The following is a 23,925-nucleotide window of genomic DNA, read 5'->3' as shown; positions in this document are numbered from 1 at the left end:
AACGCGGGGAGGAGGTGGGGTTCACGCTTGCGCTGCCTCGCGAAACTGGATGGCCCGGAAAAAAAATCGTATGGATCCGTTGCGGTGCCTCTAAATCCGCAAAACAGTGGTTACTATGCGGATAGGGGTTCCATATGATGTTGTGTCTTGCTCTGGTCGCCAATGAACGCGTAATGCGTCATGCAATAATTAAGCATGCGCACATTGTGAATTCCAAGCCCACCGAGCGCCTTCGGCTTGCACACCTGATCCCAGGCTACCTTGCAGTGCCCGCCCTTGGTGTCTTCAGTTCCGTGGCAGAAGAAACATCGGCAGATTTTGTTGATCATCCTAATTACCCACGGCGGTCGGCGGCAGTGCTCTGAACGCTAGGGTCGGTGCTTGACTGTATATGTTATGACGTTTACATGGGTGTTGTCTTTCTTTAAGCATCTACATTCGTGTTCTTGCATTGGAGCTCTGAAAGTCGCCCAATCTTGTTTCGATTGGCTTGCCGCGAGGGGCCGAGATGGTCTTGAATGGTTTTTCGAATCGAGTTGTAAAGTGAACCATATTAAATTTCAAAGTTGGAAATAAAAGGACACTAATTTCCCTAAATTTCTACACTCACGAAACCCACAGGGCACATTTGAAACATAGCCATTTCACTTTAATTTTGCCTGAACATCGTAGGAAACAATTCAACCTCTAAGAAAACTTTCGAGTTCCAAAGGAGTGCATACTAAGATCAAAAATTTATCGAGCCTTTCCTATTGTGACCTACAAATGCGCCAACACGCACGCCATCCCGAGCGCCATGCCGACGCCGGACCACCCTCCCATCACCGCCCGCACCACGTAGCCCTGCGACGGCGCCGGCGCGGCCGCGGGGATCTCCTCCATAGGCTCCACCTCCACGGGCATCGTCACCGGCGGGCACGGGAGCGGGGCCGGCACCGGCGCGGGGCTCGGCGCGACGGCCATGGAGCTCATCCTCTTCGGCGGCGGTGGCGGGGTGCGCGGCTTGGTGATGACCCCGGGCGGCACGACGAAGTTGCTGATCTGGAGCACGGAGATGTTGTAGGGCCTGGCGGTGATGGCCTTCTTGAACGTGGCGCTCACGAGCGCTCCCGGGGCCGCCGAGGAGAACACCGCGCCGCCGTTGGGCGCGGGGGTGATGGTGAGGAACCCGGCCTTGTCGCCGGCGGTGGGGCCGAAGGTCTGGTACAGCGTGGTGGCGACGACGGGGCGCGCGCCGGCGCCGCGGGGCAGGGCGGCCAGCTTGGCGGCGTCGTAGTAGTCGAGGACGACGTGGACGGAGAGGAGCTCGAGGAGCGCAGCACGTGGGAGCCTGGCGCTGCGGCGGAGGAGCCAGTCGACGTCGGAGTTGGCGGGCGCGAGGACGGTGACGGAGTTGCGGCGGTTGATCTCGCGCGCCACACGGGTCTTGCCGAGGAGGTAGCTGAAGAGCCGGAACTCCGGGTACCGGTCCAGGATCTCCGTGATGTTGAAGCCGCCCGGGGCAGCGTCGGCGGGGCCGGCGTCCGCGGCGTTGGCGCTGCCGGTGGCCGGGAAGAGGAGGAAGAGGAGCACGACCAGGGAGAGCTTGGGAGGCGCCATGGTGTGTAGGTACGTGCTCGGACGCGCGTAGATGTCGATCGATGTGTAGCTCGATCGGTCTCTGTGTGTGCCCGGCGAGTGTCAGTGCATATATAGGGAGGGAGTACGGAGGAGGAGGCCGTGGCGGGAGGAGAGTGATAAGTGGATCGTCGAGGAAGAAGAGGGGTTAGCAGTTGGCGGGAGGCGAGTGACTAGTCTTCATTCTGACCACTTCTCGTGGCGCCAGCATGCAGGTTGCAGATCGCCTTGAATCTAGGGTGGGATCAGCCGTCTGATGCTCATCCGATGGTCAATGATGATCGGCGTCAGATCGGCTTCAGAGAGCACCAGACTTCGAATTAGTCTTGGGCCATATTATTCTTCAAAAAGGGCCTTGCAGCAGTTGCCGTGGCAACCTTTTACATTTTCCTGGGATGCCATTATTCTCAGTCTTGTTGTACCCTGCATCGGTGTTGACTTTTACAATACCTGGATTAGGAGCTTTCTAGGGCACCGAAACTTTGCAATGTTTTGGCCTCTTGTCTTTCCCCGCTTGACGTAAATCAATAGTGATCTCAACGGCCCATCGTAAGATTGGGTGATTGTTCTACCTCCTTCTCCATGCCATATGACATAATGCTTAGTTCAAAATTACCCAGGATCCACATTAAATTATGTAAGTGTGGTCCTTCGAAACCCGGGTCCCATCGATTAAATCTGCTGCACGTGACCTCGGGTGTAGCTGTGGAATTTTAACACCCAAGGCACCCAACTGCACTCAAATAACGTATGGAATGTGGTCTCCTCATCCAAATCACATGTGTTGCAGTTGCATGCCACTGTTGGGTGAACCTTAGAATTTTGTGACAGGCGCGTGACACAATCATTTGACCATCGATTTAAATCCGGATGCAAGTGTTTTTTTTTTCAAAAGAAACAAGAAAATAAAGAAATAGAAGTTGCCAGGGTCCACCATAAAATTGCCCTGGCAACTCGAATTCCACGTAAGACCAGCATATTTTTCATTTTATTTTGTCAAAAATCTTGAAACCAGACGTTGGCAATTCAGCTTGTTTCCATCATCGCCCACCGTTTTCATCCTGTACGTAGAAGTATTATGTGCTAACATGTCATATACTATATCGACAAGACGTAGCAATCAAGTCAACGGCATGCAAGCATGGGCCTGAATATTCACACATGCATGCATTGCTGCATGCAATAATCATGCACGCAAAGACCACTATTTGGGAGAAACTAATCATACACACAACACATATGCATGCTATATTCCAAAGTGCATGCACCTGCTGCCATTGCATACACACATATACAAAATAACTTGTCGAAGCCAGGCCGACATGGATGCATACGTCGCGTCCAGACTCCAGACATGTACATGTCCTTAAAACCTCGCACGTGTCTGCACTCTGTCTGCACGTATGCCTCTCAGTCTCAGGTACAAGCTGTCAGAGGCAGAATGCACATGTACGCGCGCACGGGCTTAATCGGCCTGTCTATATGTCGCTAGCTATCCATTTTGTCTACATATCTCGCTTTAAAATGTTCACATCTTGTCTAGTATAATATCGAGAGTAGTCTAGAACATGCATGCCAGATAATATCATCACTGTGTGTATTATATCTTCAGGGATGGAAGATAGTAGACAGATAACGTAGTTTATGCGCGGATAAGTTAGAAATCCTGTCGATCATGATTTGATTAAGCCCAGGGGAGGACTGAGATCGCCCATCGCCGGACGTGGCACGACGTGCTCCACCGGTTACTTTCATCGCCCGTGGTGCCTTGCCCGCGTACACGCTGCTACGTTAACGGCGACAGCGCTTCATGTCCGGAAACATGAGGAAATCGGAGAAAGATCATGTCACTGGTTACCAAATCCTGACACACGTAGAAATTCACCAACATAATCTAGCGCATATATTATATCTGTTCGCGAGCTTATTCTTAATTGCACCATATCGCCTATGCGTAGTCACCAGCGATCGCTTGGATATTCCTTACTTCCTCTCTATCAGTTTAACAGACGCGCGCGCAGTTGAAGACAAAGTTTGACCACTAATTTGATCAATAAAATATAAAGTATATGTATACAAAATCTATACCATTATTAGATTCATATTCAAACAAGATTTCCGACGATATAATTTTTGTGACATATATTTTATATTTTATTAACTAAAATAATAGTCAAAGCAAGTTCTAGAACAACATGCGCGTCTGTTAAACCGATACGGAGGGAGTAATTTGTCGTTGGGCACCGGCCTTCTGTTCCTCGGTTGAGGAATTCCAAGATATGTCCTGTGGCTGTAACATTAACATCCACATCCATGCATGCATGCATCATCATCATATTTTCTGCAAAACATATACATGTATGATATCCACACATTAAAAGGTTGAGTGTGTTTAAGAATGAAAATAAAGTGAGAGCTGAATAAGAAGTGATAGACTAGTCCATGTCCATGCATCGCGAACTGATTAATCATCACGACTCACGAGGGCAATTGTCAAAAACATGATGCAGGGGTATGTACCCCATATATATATGCGCCTCTGGTTGATCCAAACTAATGCGAAATATTTAAAATATATTAGTTTCATATAAGCAGCAAATTTTTTTACTTAATTGCATACCATATTGAGTGCACGAGTAAGTTCACCCAAAACTCTCGACCAATGAAAAATGGCGAACAATATACTTTACATTTGTTATACATGGGTTATATGTATCCACTTATCGGCCAACAGCCGATGAACCTGCCAACTATTCATCGGGTGCAACTTTAACTGTTTTAATTTTTATAAAAACAAGATAGTCAAGAAAATAAAATCTGAGTACTGCTATATGTAAGTTATTTGAGAAACAATTCCAAACAACTTTCCTCGCAAAACAATAATTTGTACAACCATGCAGTTACTCAATTTTTTCATGGATTAATAATCAACTCCAAGGATCCTGTTCTGATCTGGAATCCAAAGAAAAGAGAGGTGGCTGCTAGGGTTTTCAACCTAGCAGCCACGGCCCATCTGCCTTGTCCATCTGTCCTTGTTGTATACGCTCGGGAATCGATGGGGCCTTGCCTCCTCTACTAGCCGCTCAGGCGGTGGGAGGGGGTGGGAACCTCAGATTTGCGCTCGGTGCTATAGAAGGTCCCTAAATTTAGAGTTTGGTCAATCGGCATCGTCACTATGGTGTCTATGGAGGCGTTATGCGACAAGAATAAGGCATCCCCGCCTCCTCGTCCACCTAGTCGGCGGAGATCTCGTCGGTGGCGTTGAGGAGGGCGGGGATTCGTCTGGTCGCCGGTTCCATGGAGTGGTGGATCTCGTCCAGTCTATATGTGGTAGAGGTTTGGTGTTAGAAGCTTCTGGTTAATTCAAGGGTTTCAATGGCAGCGACTTCGGCTCCGGGGTGCTGGTCCTTAGGGACACGTGCACAAAGACTTCCCAACTGTCATCAACATCGCTAGGATGGCTTCGGGAAGGGAGCGGCGACAGCAGCGCATCGACGGCTCACTCTGGCAGCAGTAGTGGTTGTTAGGTGATCTATGGACCTCAATGTAATTTTTATTATGTTTAGGGTGCTTTGTACTTCTTGTGAACTCATGGAATAGACTTGGATCTTTCTCGCAAAAAGAAGACGTCGGAATCTCCAACTAACACGTGTTTGACGTGCATCTCCTCTATCGCGGTTTGGAACTTGATTTCTCTATGCATGAACTTGGTTTCGTGGGGGCAGTTGCTATTCGTCACCTAAGGAAGTGTCCATATTAGAGATGTCTAGACAAAGTAATAGCCATTTTGGTGGGAAGTTTCCATGTTAAAGAATGTGCAAGTTTTTAGAAGCTCCTCATTAGCTATCCAAGTTGACAGCTTATCCTCTCAAGGGATCCATACAAACGTGGAGTCATTTTAAATCATTTTCACAACTAGCTAAGGAGAGGTTGTTTCTGGTTATAAAAACCAATCTCCAACATCATTTACACCTTTGTTAAAACCTTTAATATGCAAGCTTATGGAGCAAGATTGCAAGAACTTATTCCACGGTTGTTGTCGTCGGAATTCATGAGAAGGATCATGTGCCCCCCCCCCACCCCAATTTGTGCTCTACGGTTTTGGCCGTTTTCTGCGGGTGTATGGTCTTGGATTGTGGTTATGAAATCGTTTGGACGAGGGTTTAGTGCTCTTGCAGTTTTGATTGTCTTTGCAATGTGCCCTCCTCCTTCAGTTCTATGTGAAAATGACACGTATGTCGCCTACAGGGGGTGTGAATAGGCGGTTTGTTTTTTAACGATATTGCCTTTAACAAATGCATAATAAAAACAAGTTAACGGCTAATATGGAAGACACAAAACATATATACACTAGGGTTCACCTATGTGCACTAACAAGTTATTCTAATTAAGAGAATAAACTATGTGGTAGCAAGATATATAACTTCAAACACGAATGCTATCACAAAGTAAAGTGAATAAGTAAAGAGATCGAGTTATAGGAATAACCGAGGCACACAGAGACGATGATATATCTAGAAGTTAGCACTCTTGCGGGTACTACTCTGCGTTGGAGTTGTGTAGAGGCACAATGCTCCCCAAATGCCACAATGGCTCACTGTATTCTCCTGGAGCCTTCCCACCAAAAGGGAAGTTCTCGATTCACCATGGAACCCTTGAAGGTGGTTACCGAGAACCTGTACAAGCTTAGATCAATATGTAAAATTCAACTAGAGGCTCCCAAATAATCACAACAAAAGACCTCAAGCTTGAGGCAAACTCAAAAACTTAATTGGAGGACCCAAGTAATTACCACCAAGATGACGAAGCCGTCTAGGCTTCGAAGAACCCAAGAGGAAAAAGCTCTGGGTACAACCACACACGCATATTTGGCTTCCTGCTTTCACCTCACCGAATCTCCATAGAGAAGTCAAACCGATGCACCAAATGCAATGGCAATAGCATACAAGGTGTTCAAGTCCTTCACTCTCAAATTTCACCAAAGCTTCAAGCTATGAAGGGATAAGAGAGGAATAACAAAGGAGGAGAACACCAAATGTTTATAAGATCTCGAGCCAATATGTTGCCCTCACTAAGGGAATAAATTGATTGGTAGAATTATAGATCTAGATCTCCTCTTTCTTTTCGCTCAAATAGATGGAGAATCATTGTAGAGAGAGATATAGAATGCTCAAAGGATTCAGTAGTGGGGAGCAAAAAACAATCTCAAAAGAGATGAGTATCTTTGGGGAAGAAGGCCTCTTAAATAGGTACACAAAATCCAACCGTTATGCTCAGAAAGAAAATGAAAGGACCGGAAGTTCTGATCCGAGGAGGCATAACTGCAGGGCGCGAGTCTATGCGGAGGGTGGAGGTCACCGACGCGTACATGCCTGGGAAGGCGCGTTTAAAATCAGTAGCGCGAACCAAGGGTGGCGGTGCTGCAGCCAGAAGGGGTGACACAGAGGTAACCCGGAGCTCGATCGGTAGTAGGCATGCATGCTCGGGGACGTGCTTGGCGGAGACATGCACGCTATCAGTTGATCATGTTTGATGGAAATGTTCTCGATGATGTCCTGGTCGATCACTAGTAGGAAAAGGCTCATCGATCAGTGGCGCACCAAAAATCAATTCTGTGGCGCATGGGCGGTGCGCCACAGAATTCTCGCCACAAAAATAAGGTTTCTGTGGCGCACCGGCCCATGCGCCACAGAAAGTCTTATTTCTGTGGCGCACCGGCGGTGGTGCGCCACCGATTTTTTTTTTGAAATTCAAAAAAAATGGCGGCCAGATCTAGATCCCGCTGATTTTTTTTTGAAATTTCGCTGGAAGGTAGCTGGAGGACGGTCGGAGGATGAGGTGGTGGTGGTGGTGGTGGACGAGGAGGTGATGGAGGTGGTGGTGGAGGTGGTGGTGGTGGAGGAGGTGGTGGTGGAGGAGGTGGTGGAGGAGGAGGAGAAGGTCGTCGTCGCCGGATTAGATCACCGGAGTAGGAGGAGGAGGAGGCCGGCCGGAGGAGGAGGTCGCCGGAGTAGGAGGCCGGCCCCAGAGGAGGTGGTGGTGGTGATGGAGGAGGAGGCCGGGCGGAGGAGGAGGTGGTGGTGGTGGTGGTGGAGGAGGAGGAGGAGAAGTGGAGGAGAAGTTTGCATCCAAAGAGGAGAATTGAGGAGAAGTGGAGGAGTAGTGAGTAGAAGTGGAGGAGGGCGGCAGAAAATTCAAATTTTGGACGTTAATTCTGTGGCGCATGGGCACTAGGTGCGCCACAGATTTTTTTCCTTTTTTTGTATTTTGCAGCAAAAAAAATTTAACTGCCCGTAAGTTTTTACTCCTTTTGAATTTTGCGACTCTAAAAATTCGGATGTAGAATTTTTGTGGGATCATTTTGATATATTGTGCGTCTTTTTTCGAGTTCATATGCAACCAGAAATCCAGTTTGATGATTTTCCCACACAATTTTGCAAAAAAATTCGAAATTTATGTTTTTTAATTTTCAGTGGTAAAAGATGACATAATACATGGACATCTTGATGGAATTTATTTTTTGAAATTTCTATCTATTTCTTTCATTGTTTACAGAGATAAAAAAAGCGATCCAGTGGGTGGAGTTGCGTGGGGAGCCAAAAAAACTGCTGTGGCGCATGGAACTCATATGCGCCACAGAAATGTGTAGTTTCTGTGGCGCACCATCCCACGTGTGCCACGGAAAGTCTTAATTCAGTGGCGCACCAGGACAAGTGCGCCACATAATGTCTTATTTCTGTGGCGCACGTGGTCATGTGCGCCACAGAAATAGTAAAACCAATGGTTGGGGATGGCTCCACCAAGTTTCTGTGACGCATGGATTATTGCTGTGCCACAAAATTAAGCTATTTCTGTGGCGCACCGTGCCTGGTGCGCCACAAAACAACTTTCTGTGGCGTATTTTTGGTGGTGCGCCACAAAACTAAGTCCCACCTATAAGCGTTTTCTACTAGTGGATGACGGTGAAGACAATCCCAGCGGGGACGACCACGAAAGCCTGCTTAGGCAAGCGGTTGCCGGCGGAGACGCGTGATAACCCCCAAGTGCAAGGGATCACCGTAGTATAATTCAATAAGTATTTGAGTGTCGAACCAACAAGAAGCTGAAGGTAAACTATCTATTATCCAAAACCCTATAACCCACTTATATGGCCCTTCGTCCAAAGCAATGGATTGGAGTTTGTGTAAAATGATTTCTACTAGGAATTAGAAAACTGTAAAGTACTGAAAATAATTGTAGGAAGTAAAACTAGTGCAACTAGTAAAGCCTGTGAGGTGAAGTGGAGTAAAGCGGAGTAACTCAAGAAAATTGCTATTTCATTTGGTTGGTTGTCACAACTAATAGATACTGGTGTTAAATTAGTGAACACTTATTCCCTTGAGATTGTTCTTTTGCGGTAAAATGTGCCCCGCAAGTTACAAGTTAATTCACAAATAATTTGATAATGTGTGTGTTAGATGTATATTTTAAGATCACTCTAGAAGTTGTATAAAATTGTTATCCAGTCATACACTAGGAAGCTGCTATTAGGATGTTTGTCACATCATGTGCTTTGTATACCTTTTCCATAATACACATAACTATATAGATTATGAAATTGATAAAGGTTTATTCAAGAAGGAACTTCTTCGATGAAATACAATTTTAATTTGGAAAAACTAAAGAATATGTTTCAATTATACATTACAAACATATACATAAAAACATTGTAACTTACAATTAGTAATATTACTAGATATTTTCTTGGGGCATGTACTATAGTAGAGAAAAAATCACATTCTCCTACCAGTCCACGTCATTAAAGAAGACACTAAATATAAGTAGTGCAATGCGTCATCTCTTATTTTCATGTCTAGGAATTAATGAGAATCAACTAATTTTAGTAAAAAAATTGGGTTGATAAGAAAAAGACACATGGTACAATGGAGGAAATTGAAATCTCTTATTTTATAAGGGATCATCCCTTAGCTAAGGAAGACAACCCTCTCTTTCTGTATTCTCTCTCTTTTAACTAAGAAAAACCTAACTTGACGACCGTAAGGGAGGGCTGGCGTAACCCCGCTGTACATGCTCTTATGTGTGAAATATGTAACATATAATTGAACTAACTAAGACTAACATGGTAAAAGTAAGTTCTACATAAGTATAAAAGTTTAGTATAATATAAATTTATTTTAATCCAACTGGAGTCGAGATGTTGAATGGACTGCCTTTGTCCCTAAGTCTTTGTCAATGTTTGTATTTTGTTCCTCAATAGATGAATTCCATTTGTTGGATTGCATAATGTAACAATGACACTCACATCCATCCTTGCATGTTCTGAAAAATCTATACATCCACACATTAAGATACATATTGTGCTTAGCAAATGTAAATAAAGGAGTAGGCAGAAATTGTTCTAGGCCAGCATGCTGAAAAGAGTATTATGGCGAAGGATCCCTCTTTGCCCCTCCAATGATGAAATGTTCCATTTTCAGTTCAAGAAGAAGCAATTCCTTGTTAGGCTCAGCTTTGCCACGACGGTAAGAAGGCACACGGGCAGACTATCCCAAATGTCGGTATTTACTTGCCCAATGTTCTCTCATGGTTAGTTTTATGTACCGCTATCTAGATCCACTGCTAGAAAGACATTAAGATTCTTAATTTTCGTCCCGGATGCTGGTAATAAAATAATTATATTGGTACATACATGATGAAATCCTCGTATCATCGGTGAGATATTTGGCACTTATAATGGTTTCATGCATGAATAAGCTATTAGATAATATACTTCAACATCCATTACACGCGACTTGTCTTACTACCTAGCAAAACACACAGTCACACTCCCACGATCTACCAACCATAAACTAAAAGCAGTGTGGATTGTTCGACATACAACACCATCTAGCCACAAATAGAAAGGTTGCTAAATTGTTCCCTACTCGTCACATAATAACATTATTTACTCCCATACCAATTAGGTTTTGCAAGCTTAACAATAAAACCCACCCCAAATATTTTTTATTTTCAAAGGTAGCTGAGCTTCTTAATTAATGCAATTTCAGGCATCCTGTATTCCCATTTGTTCGATCCCCTTATATGGATTTAACCAAAAACAAACTAAATGTAGTCAACTTCGGTTGAAGATGGTGGGCTCAATCGATAAATTTACATTCACCCATTAGCCACTAGACAAAACGTAACCATCATGCCCATTTACCCATGGCGAAAGTCCATCAGAAACTAATATCAATAGTACTTGAAAAAACACTTGTATCAGAAAAGTTGCATCCTTAGCACAATGTTATATAAATGGGCATTCTTGACGCAAAGGCCTAACCCCCAACCACGACGTCCCTGGGACTAGCTTCACGCCTATTGCTTACTGAGAATGATCTCGTACTAAAGAACTATTGCTTAGCTCTCATCAGGTATGCACAAAAGACCTTGTACATGGATGGAGGGACACCGACAATTTTAAGATAAATTGTGCAGCACAGGACTCGAACTTGAGACCTTTGATATCATCTAAGCTCCATACACTAGCAAACACAACCAAAAGTCTGAACTGATGTAAAGTGCTAGACAATCCACTTGTATGCACATAAATAGTAATGATGTTTTGAAGTATATGTATTTGTTACATATCAACTCCTCACATACACACCTCTCATTCAGAAGCCTAAACGACCATTAACTAAGTAAGCATATATTGTTCATGCTAACTACTTCTACCCCTGGTCCTCCCTGATACTTTGGCAACATATAATGCTCACTTAGTCATATTTGCTATGTTCATCACTTCACCAAAAAGTTGGATCTGCAAAAGTCCAATATTTTCTACACCTCGGTAAGTATTTTGAAGAAAGATAACATAAATATCGGTAAACTAGTGAGAACAACATCTACGAAAACGAAATGAACTCCATATGAGAGTAGCTTGCCTTTCTTGATATTATTTTTCTTAAATCTATCCTTCGCTGGCTTCCATTCTTGTTTTAGAAGCTTACGTTAATGGATAGGGAAGATATCAGAAAGGTAAACACCCAACTTCGTAACCAAAAAAAATCTTGTACTCCTCCTCTTTAACCTTCCCAAAAATGAAAGATGCCACTGTTATGATATTTCATCTTTAAATCTAACAATTCATCAAAAATACAAAGGGTTTCCTATTGATGGATTTCTCCAAGTCATGTTTCCTCAAGACAAGATAACTGTATCGTAAATCTTGTATGATGAATACTTCACCCTCGGCTAGTAGTGAATGAGCTCACCCATTTGTCCGTTCTCTTTCACTATAGCAATGAGGATAGCCAATGTGTCCACAACTATATTCATTTATTTTTGAAGACATAGGATCAGCCTTCCTCAAACATACCTTGTTTGAAAATAATGGACAAAGTTATATTAACTTTAATCCCGACACCACCTCACATCATAAGTTGCGCAACCAGGTTGTGTAAAGGCTTGTTGCAAGAAAGACCATTCACCTTATTACCAGCTTCCTCAAAGTCAAATTTAGAAATCTATTCTTCTAGTTTCAAGTGTAAAGAAGTAACAACTCCATGTAAATGTATGCAACGTGCGACATTGTTAATTTGTTAACGCGAAAATAATCATGATATGTATCCCACCCTGTAAAACAACGTTGTTGTGGGAACTTGCTCAACCCTCTAGGGGTGGCATATCTCATATATATATATAGGGGTAAGGCGTACATATACACGTATAATACAAAGGCAGCTATACAAAGTCTAACACCCCCCCTCAATCTCAACTCACTCCTGAAGTAGCATGAAGGTTGAGATTGCGCCTACAGACCTCAAACATGGGTAAAGGTAGAGGCTTGGTGAAGATGTCCGCAAGTTGATCCTTTGATGAGATGAACTTGATTTGTAGTAGCTTCTTCGAGACACGTTCCCTCACAAAATGAAAATCAATTTCTATGTGCTTGGTACGTGCATGAAACACCGGATTAGATGAAAGAAACATGGCACCGATGTTGTCGCACCAAAGGACCGGTGGACGAGGTTGAGAGACACCCAATTCCTGAAGAAGGGACTCAACCCATATGAGCTCAGCAGTTGCATCGGCAACAGCCTTATATTCGGCTTCGGTACTGCTGCGAGAAACAGTGGCTTGCTTGCGTGCTCTCCAGGCGATCAAATTAGGACCTAGGAACACAGCATAACCCCCCGTGGATCGCCTGTCGTCTGGACACCCAGCCCAATCAGCATCAGAGAACGCAGACAGAACACCTGATGAACTAGCCCGGAGATGAAGACCAAACGAGGACGTGTGACTGACATAACGCAAGATGCGTTTGACAGCAGACCAATGCACATCAGTAGGAGCATGTAAATACTGGCACACTCGGTTGACAGCATAGGACAAGTCCGGACGTGTGATGGTCAGATACTGCAAGCCACCAACAATACTGCGATACTCCGTGGCATCCTCAGAAGATAGGAGAACACCATCAGTGGCTGAAAGCTTGTCCGTAGAAGACATGGGCGTGGGCGACATCTTACACTTGAGCATACCAGCACGGCGCAAGAGATCCAGAGAATATTTCTTCTGAGTGAGAGCCAGACCCGTAGACTGATGAGCAACCTCAATACCCAAGAAGAAGTGCAATTGACCCAAATCTTTGACAGCAAAATCAGCACCAAGAGCAGAAATGAGAGCAGTAGCAGCTGTCGGTGAGGAACTGACCAAGATAATATCATCGACATAGACCAGTAGGTACATAGTCACACGAGGTCGCTGAAACAGAAACAGCGATGTGTCGGCCTTCGAGGGGATGAAGCCATGAGTATGAAGAGCAGAAGCCAGGCGAGCGTGCCAAGCACGCGGTGCTTGCTTCAATCCATACAGAGCCTTAGTCAGTCGACACAGATGATGTGGCTGATCAGGACTAACAAATCCTGGGGGCTGCCGCATGTAGACTTCTTCCTCAAGAAGACCATGAAGGAATGCATTCTGAACATCCAGCTGTCGAAGACACCAACCGCGGGAGACTGCCAAAGACAGGAGGAGCCGAATGGTTGTAGGCTTGATAACGGGACTTAAGGTGTCCTCATAGTCAAGCCCATGACGCTGTTTGAATCCCTTGGCAACAAGACGAGCTTTGTAGCGCTCGATAGAGCCGTCAGCATGTTTCTTCACTTTGAATACCCACTTCGAGTCAATGACGTTGACACGTGGGGGAGGAGGAACAAGCGTCCAGGTCTCATTCTGAAGAAGAGCCTGATACTCCTGCTCCATAGCAGCCCGCCAATGAGGAATGGTCATAGCGGCTTGATAACTGCGAGGTTCAGTAGTGGGATCATCCACAGCATGAGCCATGCAGGCTGCCAGCCATGCAACAGTGCCGTCGGTGCGCTCCTTAGGGCAAACAATGCCACTGCGACTGCGCGTATGAGGTCGCGAGGCAGCAGATACAGGTGGAGGCGGGGCTGCCGGTGGTGGAGACGCTGCTGATGAAGGCGACGGCGAGGCAGGCGAGGCCGACCCAGGCGTAGTGGGCGGCGACGAATGCTGGGCGGACCTGGGCGAAGCAGGGGGAGTCGCCACCCGAGGCGGCGTCGAGGGCGACGAGGGCCCAGGCCCAGGCGAGCACGGCCCGGGCGATGGGGAGGCGGAGCGGGCCAGCGGCGACACGGGCTGGACCGTGCGCGCGGACGCCGTAGGCGTGCCAGGTGAGGAAGCACCAGGGGGCGATGGCGCCATGACGGGCGCGGGACCCGGGGCATGCACATGCATGGCCGGATCGACGTGCGGCACCGGGGATGCAGCGCAGTCGGGAAGAAGCTCCAGGCGTGCGCCGCGACCAATACCTGCACCATGATTAGGCAACAACACAGGCGCATATGCAACATCTTCAAATTGGCCAGGCAGAATGGAGGATGAATGCATGAGTGTATCGCTAGTGGATGGTTGTGGCATGGTAGAAAATGGGAAGACATTCTCATCAAAAACAACATCTCGTGATATGTAGACACGATTAGTCGGTACATGAAGGCACTTGTAGCCTTTGTGAAGAGAACTATACCCAAGAAATACACATTTTTTAGATCGAAACTCAAGTTTGCGACTATTGTAGGGGCGAAGGTGAGGCCAACAAGCACACCCAAAAACCTTGAGAAATGTGTAGTCAGGAATTTCATGCAAGAGAAGCTCAATGGGGGTTTTCATATGAAGCACTCGTGTAGGTAGACGGTTAATAAGAAAGCATGCAGTAGCAAATGCATCACTCCAAAACCGAAAAGGTACAGAGGCATGAGCAAGAAGAGTAAGCCCAGTCTCAACTATGTGACGATGTTTACGCTCAACGGCACCGTTCTGCTGATGTGTATGTGGGCATGAGACACGATGAGAAACTCCAAGCTTGCTAAAGAATGTGTTGAGGTTGCGATACTCGCGCCCCCCAATCAGACTGAACATGAATAATCTTATGCTGGAGAAGTCGTTCAACATGCTTTTGAAACTGAACAAATATATCAAACACATCAGATTTGCGCTTAATGAGATAAAGCCAAGTAAAGCGACTATAAGCATCAATGAAACTCACATAATAGTTGTGACCACTAACAGAGGTTTGGGCAGGACCCCATACATCTGAAAACACAATCTCAAGAGGACTCTTTACTTCTCTAGTAGAGGAAACAAATGGTAGCTGATGACTCTTGCCTTGTTGACAGGCATCACACACACCTAACTCTTTATTGCTAGACTCTAGTGGCAGCTCATGACGGTGGAGAATATGGCGCACTATGGGAGTGGCAGGATGACCAAGGCGAGAGTGCCACTGTGATGGTGATACTCGAATCCCGCTGAAGACACGAGAGAGAGTAGGATCCTCCAGGCGGTACAACCCTTGGCTGAGGCGACCACTAAGCAGAACGTCCCGGGTGGCTCGATCCTTAATAAGAAGATCAAACGGGTGAAATTCACATAGGACATTATTATCAAGAGTGAGTTTTGGAACAGATAACAAATTACGAGTGACCGAGGGAACCCGTAAAACATTGCGAAGATGAAGCTGTCTACTAGGAAGACTAGTCAAAAGAGATGCTTGGCCAATATGAGAGATGGGCATACCTGCGCCATTGGCGGTGTGAACCTTATCGGTACCATAGTAGGGCTGGTGGGTGGTAAGCTTTTGAAGCTCACTCGTCAGATGGTCGGTGGCGCCAGTATCCATGTACCACGCAGGATCGATGGGGTAGGACGGAGTGGACCCCTGGACATGCTCCTTGCCCTTAGTCGCGGCAAAGGCAGCAGGGGCGACAGGGGGAGGGCCAAAGTCGGCGAGCTGAGCTCGACGTTCATTGCCCTGCCCATTGTTGCCGATGCCCAGAAAACTGCGCTGAAAACGGCGGTGGCACTTGGAGGCGAGGTGCCCCGGACGTCCGCACAGCTGACAGACGCGAGTGTCGCCGGCGCGCCCGCCACCCGTGGTCGGTGCAGGGGGTGAGGCGGGTTTGGCCGCCGGCGGGGGCGCCGAGCCAGCGCCGGGAGGTGCAGGCGGACGCTGGCCACGGTTGGCCCAGTGCGCCGCGGACTGGTCGGTGATGACACCAGCGGCGCGACGGGCCTCGACACGCTGCTCCGTGAACATGAGGCGTGAGTAAAGCTCGTGGGGAGGCAGCGGCGTCGTGGCGCCATTGACTGCTTCCGCCAGGTTGTCGTAGTCGGAGTCGAGCCCTTGGATGATGAAGCAGGCGAACTCCTCATCGCGGAGTGGCTGGCCAAGCGAGGCAAGCGTATCCGCCACCACCTTGATCTTGTTGAAGTAGGTGGAGGCAGAGGAGTCGAGCTTCTTGATTTCACCGAGCTGCCGACGAAGGGCCATGGTGCGGGAGGTGGAGACGTTGGCGAACGCGTGCTCCAGCGTCGTCCATGCGTCCCTGGAGGTGGCGGCAAAGAGGACAAGGCCAGCGACTCCCTCACCTAGGGAGCCCTGGATGGCGGAGAGGATCGCCTGGTCCTGCTGAACCCAAACGCGGTGGTCTGGATTGATGGCGGGGCCTTGCACGGTCATGATCACCTGAGGAGGACATGGAAGAGAACCATCAACATACCCAAGAAGCTCATGGCTGCGGAGCAGCGGCAACACCTTAGCACGCCAGAACAAATAGTTGTCCGGGGTTAGCCGGATGGTGATCTGATTGGCGAAGTGAAACGGCGCCGCCGGTACCACGGCCGACCCCGGTGCAGCCGTGGCGTACACGGTAGGCGCGACAGCGGGGGCCGGCGCCAAGGGCGCGGGCATGGGTGGAGGAGGCTGCATCCCGGGCGAGGCCGAGGCAGCGGAGCCCCCCGGCGCCGTCGGCACGACGGAGAGGGCAGTTGTGGCGACCCCCGTGTCCAACATCGGGAGGGCAGTGGCGGGTGAACCCGCTGTGGCGGCGCCGAGAGACGCCGTGGAGGCCGCAGACGAGGCGGCGAGAAGATTGGTCGCGGCAACGGTGCTCGGCGGCGGAGGCGGTGCCGAGTACATGGAGCCAACGGCGGTGGTGCCGAAGAACTGCGGCGCCTGGGGAGCAAGCGGGGACGGAGGCGCGTTGAGGAGGGCAGCGAGCGATGCGGGAAGAAGCCCGGAGCTCGTGGTGCCCGATGCGGAAGCGGTCATGGTGGGGAGAGGCGGCGGCGCGGCGCTTAGGGTTTAAGGCGGCGGCGGCGGTAGGGTTAGGGGTAGGCGGATCGATGTTAGTCTGATACCATGTAAAACAACGTTGTTGTGGGAACTTGCTCAACCCTCTAGGGGTGGCATATCTCATATATATATATAGGGGTAAGGCCTACATATACACGTATAATACAAAGGCAGCTATACAAAGTCTAACACACCCTCTGTCAATCTATCAGTATCGGGGTAGCTAAGCAAGCACTCAGTGTACAAAGAATCACAGTAAATTTAATCCATGCGTCAGATCAGCGCCATGGACGAGTGAAACACGCACGCACTCGAGTGAAAAGCAACGGCACCGTGCCGCTGGTTCAGATCACCTCCAAATATATTACTCCTCCTGCTAGCAAGCTACTACATCCACGGGTTTAACGTACGTCGAGAGCAAACAAAAAAGAAAAGTTGTGCTAGGCGGGGCGGGGCTGCATGCAAGGAGGGAACATCGGCCTCCATTTCGGTCAAGGAGACCGCCCATACGACCCCGTGGAGCGCCTCCACGTTGTCGCCTCGGCCTCTTTGGATTCTCGTCGCAAAGCTAGATAGAGGCTGCCGTAGCATTAAACTATCCCCCAAATCACTCTCCCTAATTAATCACCCGACTCTAGCTTCTTGGCCCTTGTGTACGCCCTCTTGTTTTCTTGGACGCATTCACATTTCTCAAATGTGAACAGTGCACATTTCAAACAAGCAAGCTCAAGAGACCGGCCAGAGTTTTACACATTGGTTACTCATGTGTGTGTGTGCAGGTTGCTTCTCTATAAATCCGAAGCTTGACTATTCTCTCCAAACTCTCATTCCCCTCCTTGCACCCTCTTCTCCTAGCTAGTTCCTCAAGGCACGCGGCCGCCATGGACATGGACATGAGCTCGACTACCCACCCTCACCACTGGCTCTCCTTCTCCCTCTCCAACAATTACAACCATGGCCTCCTCGAGGCCTTGTCCAGCTCTTCCTCCGGCCATCACCTTCATGGTGCATCTCGATCATGTACTAATGAGCTTGGCTAGACATGCATCCCTGTAGCTAACGGTTTCTTGTACCTTTGTATAGGAGGGGAGGGACCAGTGGATGAGGTGCCTAAGATGGAGGACTTCCTTGGCGGGGTGGGCGGCTCCGGCTCAACGACCGCGGAAGACCATGTCGGGTGCGGCGAGCTGGGTAGTATCGCTGCCGGGTTCATGCACAGGTATACGGCGCCTGAGATGCCGGAGAACACCGGCGCGGTGACCGTTGCGGCTGCGGCTACCGACGTGGTGGAGTCCGATCAGGCGAGGAGGCCTGCCGAGTCGTTCGGCCAGCGCACGTCCATCTACCGCGGCGTCACCAGGTACTGAGATTTCCTCACTACTCGCTTGCACCATCTTCGCCTAAGACCAACCACATCCTCGGATGAGTTTCATAGTAGTATACCAGTTGGTTTGACTGGTAGTAGCAAATATACATTTTTTCAAGATGGTTCTTGATCAGTAGATTAATGTTTTGTTAATCGATCTAGTTATGTTGGGGGAAATTAATATACTACCTGCTTCTCAGGCACCGGTGGACGGGGAGGTATGAGGCGCACCTGTGGGACAACAGCTGCCGCCGGGAAGGCCAAAGCCGCAAAGGCCGCCAAGGTGCTTGCATGCATGTCTTCACACAGCTTTTGTCCAATATAATCCTGCAAAGGCACAAATTCTGATATCTAACATGCTCCTTGTCTACCTTTTTCCCACAAATCTCTCAACTTGCTGGCGCATTGGTGATAATTCCTCGATCTTCAGTTTACCTAGGTATGTCAACTGCATGCCGCATCCAGCAAAACTATCTCCATTGTTATCAGATTCATGACTTGACAACAAGAAATGCATGAGGCTTACAGTAGAAATTGGGGGAAATGCAGGTGGCTATGACAAGGAGGAGAAGGCTGCGAGGGCTTACGACATGGCTGCGCTCAAGTACTGGGGCCCGACCACCACGACCAACTTCCCGGTGAGTGATCAACCAACTCTACCAAGGCAACGATCGATTGGCAATCTACATGCATGCAGTTCAGATCATTATTTGTACAATGTTGCTTGATCGTTGACATGCCTGCTTCTCTGCCCGCAGGTGTCCAACTACGAGAAGGAGCTGGAGGAGATGAAGCCCATGACGCGGCAAGAGTTCATCGCGTCCCTGCGCAGGTGAGTGAACAGCAATATCCACATGCTCCTTTGCTTAGGACAGACCTCACTGACGCTGACTGCGGCGTTCTTTCCTCTTCTCCACGTACACACCTCACCGTACTTGCACGCACACGCGTGTGCAAAGAAACACAGATGCCTGCATGTGCTCTGCCTTTACCTTGGTGTTCTCACATGAATGTTGACCCTCTTTGTATTTTCCTACCCTTTTGTCAGGAAGAGTAGCGGCTTCTCACGAGGGGCATCCATCTACAGAGGAGTTACAAGGTACTAATTCAGAATCATTTCACAGAAATGTGATTGCCAAAACCAAATGTAGTAGTCGTCTGGTGTTTTAGCTATGAAGAAGCGACATGCAGATTGTTCTTTTTTGGGGGTCAACAATCTTGACATTGTTATGTACTTGTCAGGCATCATCAGCATGGCAGGTGGCAGGCGAGGATCGGCAGGGTGGCCGGAAACAAGGACCTGTACTTGGGGACTTTCAGTGAGTCCCTTGATTCCACATTTGCATTTGACGTGACACCAGTGCACTACTTAATTAAGTTAGATGCATGAGAATCCAAAGGCACCGACAGTTTGAGGTGTTTGGCAGAAAATGTGGTCCGATCTAATCATCTCTGCACCACAGGTACCCAGGAGGAGGCAGCCGAGGCGTATGACATCGCGGCGATCAAGTTCCGCGGGCTCAACGCTGTGACCAACTTCGACATGAGCCGCTACGACGTTGAGAGCATCCTCAGCAGCGACCTGCCAGTCGGGGGCGGGGCGGCCGCCCGTGCCTCCAAGTTCCAGTCAGATCCATCACCGATCGCCAGCGTGGCGTCACCCGACATGCTGCCGCCTTCAGAGAAGGACTACTGGTCCCTGCTTGCCCTGCACTACCAGCAACAGCAGCAGCACCAACTCCAACAGCAACAGCAGTACCCTGCCTCTGCATTTGAGACCTACGGCTCCGGTGTGAACGTCGACTTCACAATGGGCACGAGCAGCCACAGCAGCAGCAACGCTAACGGTGGCGCCGTGTGGGCTGGTGCGACGGGACACCAGGACGGCAGCATCAGGCAGAGCAACAGCTACTCCAACAACATTCCTTATGCTTCCATGGTGTCAGGGTCAGCAGCTGGGTACGAGGGCTCCACCGGCAACAATGGAACCTGGGTCACCAGCAACCCAAGCACGGCTCCTCAGTTCTACAACTATCTGTTTGGCATGGAGTAGGTGATCACTGACTGCCTAGCTAGCTATAGCTGAAATTGGGTAATAGGCCTAGGAGGGACTAACATGGAACTGATCAAAATTTTGGCTGCTGCTGCATGCTTGCATGCATGGGAATGATGTATGAATGCAATGCATTCTTCTGGTATTCTTTTTTCCCTTACCCACAGGGTCCTGTAGCGGAGAACTCGTGTATCATCGGAATTTCTAATCAAGTTATTCTTCTAGTTCTTTGGTCAGCTACAGTACGGTGTATTTGAAATGTATGCACTGTCTCCATGAAAACATCTGGACCAAGTATGCATCAGATGAATGACAGTAGAAGAATTTAAATAAACAGTAGAGTACACATACATGGAGTAAAATCTTGGGAGATGACAAATGCGGGCTTTGGAATTTGGAAAGTGCAGTCTTCCATCAAGGGTTACCTGCACGGAAACAAGGGGGCAGTCTTCAGGATGCATTAAACAAATATACAAGATATTTTGATGTGTCTATTTCTAAACAAGTAGATCAAGAAACATGTTTTCACCAAAAAAACAATAATGACATGAAACATGTTTGTCACACAGTCAACAGCAATGATCACCACGAATGTGCTGCATAGTTGGAATGAAGGAAAATGAGCATATTGCCATACCACGAGGATAACTATCTTCTGCACCATCAGGGACATCTGATCTTATCCTACGCACATGATAGCAGTCTTCTGCAGCATCAAGGGACATGTCTAAAGTCTTATCGGACTCAGGTGTATATAATGCCAAGTTGCCAATAAATATATATTATTTAAGTTTACATTATTTGTTTTACGCTCAACTGGTTACACAAGCTGGTGACATGGTGGCGGTATGCGTATATTCCACAGCCCACACGGCCACACTCCTGTGATGGAGTACCAAATAAAAATCCAACCACAAAACACCTTCCAGAATTTGGTTAAAAATGTAAAGGAGACACCAGGTATCACGTGTGCTTTTCCTTTCTGTCGAGAATGCACAATGCACCCAAAAATATAGTACACTAGCATATATAGATGCAGGAGATCAAGGTTGGTGATCTCATTTCCTCTGTAAACGTACAGTAATCCGCAGTGCATGGAATAAAGCAAAGAGCTTCACATGGGATCAAGGACAATCAGTCTACAACTCTAGCTGCCCTTCAAGATTCTTACTGGGACACTGCACGCATTTGTAGACTATCTAGCCCATGAGGGGCCTAAACTACTTAATTCACTCCTTTTGATAAGCACGCTGGGGGACGGCTACTGCACGGAGACGCAACACAGGGCTTAATTACCTCTTCATCAGTTGACCAGTCAAAAAAATGAGGCAGTGAGAATCGAACTACGACATGTAAGAACAGTTACCTGATACTCTTGTTTCCCCTTTGCCTCCATTATTGGACCAAATCATCTTCCTCACATCTATGATCTATCCATGAACTGGAACCACGTCGCCGCGTGCGGCGTGCATGCATGGCTGTAGGTTCCTTTCCTGCTTTCCTATGCCTGTCCCCTCTTAGTCTCACAAATCCTAGCATGTCCCTCTTAATTTAGTACTCATAATGGACACAGAGACAACAAGACAGTCCATTGACTAGATGGCATGCATCCTTCAGGCAGTGGTTTCCAGTGGTGAAGTGAGGCCTAAGAAAAGGAATTTAATTACTTGAAACTTCATGGTGAGTGAAGTGAAACCAAAATGGAGTAGTGTGATTCCAACTTGCATGTTATAGTATCAGTGTGAAGAATTATTTACAGTTGGCGTAAATCCAAAGGCTGAGTCTAGTTCAGAACAACCAGAACTAGGCACTCGTTACAAGGACACACTTGGAGAATTATATCAGTCACATAGTGTGGACCAAGGTGCAGCGTTAGGGCTTAGGGCAGCTATTAGAATGTCAGAAAATTCCAAATTATTTGAATTGCAAAACATGTGATCTCCATACAACAGTTTTTTGTGCTGAAATTTTTAATAAATTATCAAATGATGTTCTACACACACTCTTTAATCAACCTTTTCTAACGGAAAATCAGTGTGGAAACCAGGTATTGCATTGTTCAGAAAAGCTAAGTTTGACCAACTGGCAGCAGGCAGCAAGACAACATTAAAACGGCTATTTGCAAAATATACTTTAGGGTGTCTTTTCCCCACATAAACAGATTCAAACCCTGCAGATTCTCTCTCATGAACGCCTTTTCTCCATAAATTAAGGCATGCAAACCCTTTTTGCTAAGAGAAACATGATTGACAAAGTGAGTCATTAGTCAAATACAACACTGTAAAAGGTGTTTAATTTGGCAGTACTGTGGGGGGCCTTTCCCTTGGTTTTAGAAAGTGTTTGTTTGGTTGTCGCTTTTGTCTTGTTTCACATTGGAAGTTATGTCAGGCCAGGCATGTCAATTGAGCTGCTCTCCTACCATCATATACAAGAAAGAACTGAGATCAAAGTTGAGGAGACTGAAAAAAAATGGACTCCATACAGTGTTAATACCTTGAAACACGTAACAAAATTTTCTTTACAGGATTGAATGCACATAAACAAACCAAATGCAGTATAATTATGAAAAGACTATTTTTGAAGTGGAACAGGATTTCTTTTTCTAGAATACAGTGGAACAAAAATTTGTTTTACAGGATGAACTGAAACAGAAAAGTGTATTACTCCCTCCGTTTCACAAAAAGCTTCTCAACTTTGTGTAGATTCGGATGTATATAGACACATTTTACTTATAGATACATCCGTATCTAGAAAAAGTTGAGAAACTTTTTTGGGGACAGAGGGAGTAGTAAAAATAAGAAACTGCATGTAAGATGGAGACCAAGGACATTGCATGGAAACAGAATAATCTCTTACAGTAGTGACAAGTAGAGAAGTCAAGATCAGTGCATTTCCAAACCATCTGAAGCCTTATAATGAGAATCCACCGATATGCTTATTTTACCTTTCCGCACTGGGACCAGTAAGTGATTGAGGGATACAGTTTGTAAATGGGCCTTAATCATGGACCAGCGTGTGCCTTGTGAAGACAAAGCCTTATGTATTAGATTAGCAGCTAATAATCTATGCAGTCGGATTGTGCAGAAGAATCTTACACAAGGTGTTGATTGATTTTTGTCTGTTAATTGTACGGTGTGCCATAAGCCTACAGTATGAAAATGGTCACTATGGAACCTAAAAATAGTAGCTCGAAGATGCTGCGAACTTTGCTGTTGCAACTGCGTGTATGACAGACTCTAACTGAAG

General features: G+C 47.2%; 2 protein-coding genes and 1 long non-coding RNA gene across 3 annotated transcripts; 1 reads left to right on the top strand and 2 right to left on the bottom strand.

The window, feature by feature from the left end:
• Positions 1 to 620: 620 nt before the first annotated feature.
• On the bottom strand, positions 621 to 1,648 carry LOC127313942 (fasciclin-like arabinogalactan protein 14). Its single transcript, XM_051344422.1, has one exon. The coding sequence runs from the start codon at positions 1,597 to 1,599 to the stop codon at positions 760 to 762; it is 840 nt and encodes a 279-aa protein (XP_051200382.1). The 5' UTR covers positions 1,600 to 1,648; the 3' UTR covers positions 621 to 759.
• A 16,206-nt stretch (positions 1,649 to 17,854) lies between these two features.
• Positions 17,855 to 20,915, top strand: LOC127315026 (AP2-like ethylene-responsive transcription factor AIL5). The gene is made up of 9 exons (XM_051345565.2): positions 17,855 to 18,265; positions 18,344 to 18,620; positions 18,827 to 18,909; positions 19,057 to 19,065; positions 19,176 to 19,264; positions 19,385 to 19,458; positions 19,675 to 19,725; positions 19,869 to 19,945; positions 20,090 to 20,915. The coding sequence occupies exons 1-9, from the start codon at positions 18,142 to 18,144 to the stop codon at positions 20,677 to 20,679; spliced, it is 1,374 nt and encodes a 457-aa protein (XP_051201525.2). The 5' UTR covers positions 17,855 to 18,141; the 3' UTR covers positions 20,680 to 20,915.
• Positions 19,258 to 23,105, bottom strand: LOC139834235 (uncharacterized). The gene is made up of 3 exons (XR_011749819.1): positions 22,046 to 23,105; positions 21,031 to 21,104; positions 19,258 to 19,707 (listed from the first exon to the last, which is right to left on the bottom strand). It is a non-coding gene; the product is annotated as an uncharacterized lncRNA (long non-coding RNA).
• Between the last annotated feature and the right edge of the window lie 820 nt (positions 23,106 to 23,925).

The sequence above is a fragment of the Lolium perenne genome, chromosome 7 (assembly GCF_019359855.2).
Source record: "Lolium perenne isolate Kyuss_39 chromosome 7, Kyuss_2.0, whole genome shotgun sequence".
In the NCBI taxonomy this organism is placed as follows: Eukaryota; Viridiplantae; Streptophyta; class Magnoliopsida; order Poales; family Poaceae; genus Lolium; species Lolium perenne.
This window is presented reverse-complemented; position numbering and strand designations above follow the sequence as displayed.